Source organism: Aureococcus anophagefferens (genome assembly GCF_000186865.1).
Source record: "Aureococcus anophagefferens unplaced genomic scaffold AURANscaffold_695, whole genome shotgun sequence".
Classification (NCBI taxonomy): Eukaryota; class Pelagophyceae; order Pelagomonadales; family Pelagomonadaceae; genus Aureococcus; species Aureococcus anophagefferens.
In genome coordinates this window covers 5,640-6,414 of record NW_008706033.1, presented here as the reverse complement: position 1 = coordinate 6,414, position 775 = coordinate 5,640, and the positions used below count along the sequence as shown (strand labels likewise).

General features: G+C 74.1%; 1 protein-coding gene across 1 annotated transcript in view; it reads right to left on the bottom strand.

The window, feature by feature from the left end:
- Positions 1-34: 34 nt before the first annotated feature.
- The window catches only part of AURANDRAFT_68954 (hypothetical protein), a gene marked incomplete at both ends in the record, with an annotated part of 6,015 nt that continues 5,274 nt past the window's right edge, over positions 35-775 (bottom strand). Inside the window, 2 exons of the mRNA XM_009044692.1 lie at positions 35-409; positions 477-753. Coding sequence (XP_009042940.1) covers positions 35-409; positions 477-753 — 652 coding nt within the window. The remainder of the gene's footprint in view (positions 410-476; positions 754-775) is intronic.

Here is a 775-nt window from a genome sequence, read left to right as displayed (position 1 = left end):
TCGCGCAGATGAGGCCGCCCTGGCGCGCGGCGACGCCGCCGCCGCCGCCGTCGCCGGCCGAGTTGCCGACGAAGAGGCTGTCCTCGATGACGAGGGGCCCGACGGCCGCGGCGACGCCCGCGCCGCCCATCATGAGGTCGCCGAGGGGCTCCGCGTCGTAGAGGACGTTGCCGGACACGACGGCGCGGCGCAGGACGACGTCGCCGCCGACGGACGACGCGAGGCCGCCGCCGTACCAGTCCGCGGCGTTGCCGTCGAGGACGAGGCCCTCGAAGGTCGCGGCGCACGTGACCAGCAGCCCGCCCCCAAAGTACGGGCGGTAGTTGCCCGCGACGACCCAGTCCGCCGCCGACGCGCGCGGCGTCTCGCCGCGCGACTGGAAGCCGCCTAACGTCGCGCCGCCGCCGACCTGCGCGGGGATCGGGAGCTCGCCGCCGCCCCCGGAAAAAAAAAAAAAAAATCGCGCCGCCGCCGACGTTGTCGAGGAGGCGGACGTCCGACGCGTTGAGGCCGGCGCCGTCGAAGACGTAGAGGGCGCCGGCCTCGGAGGCGTAGGAGTCGCGCACGACGGCGCCGGCGAGGTGAAAGTCGACGAGGCCGCAGACGACTATCGAACCGCCGCGGTACGGCGCCCAGTTGCCCTCGAAGGACGCGTTCTCGACGCGCACGACGTCCCGCGACGCGTTGGCCAGGGGGCCGAGGGCCGTCTCGTCGGGCCCCGTGGCGGCGAAGAGCGCGCCGCCGTCGAGCGCGCTGTTGTTGCAGAACGTGGAAT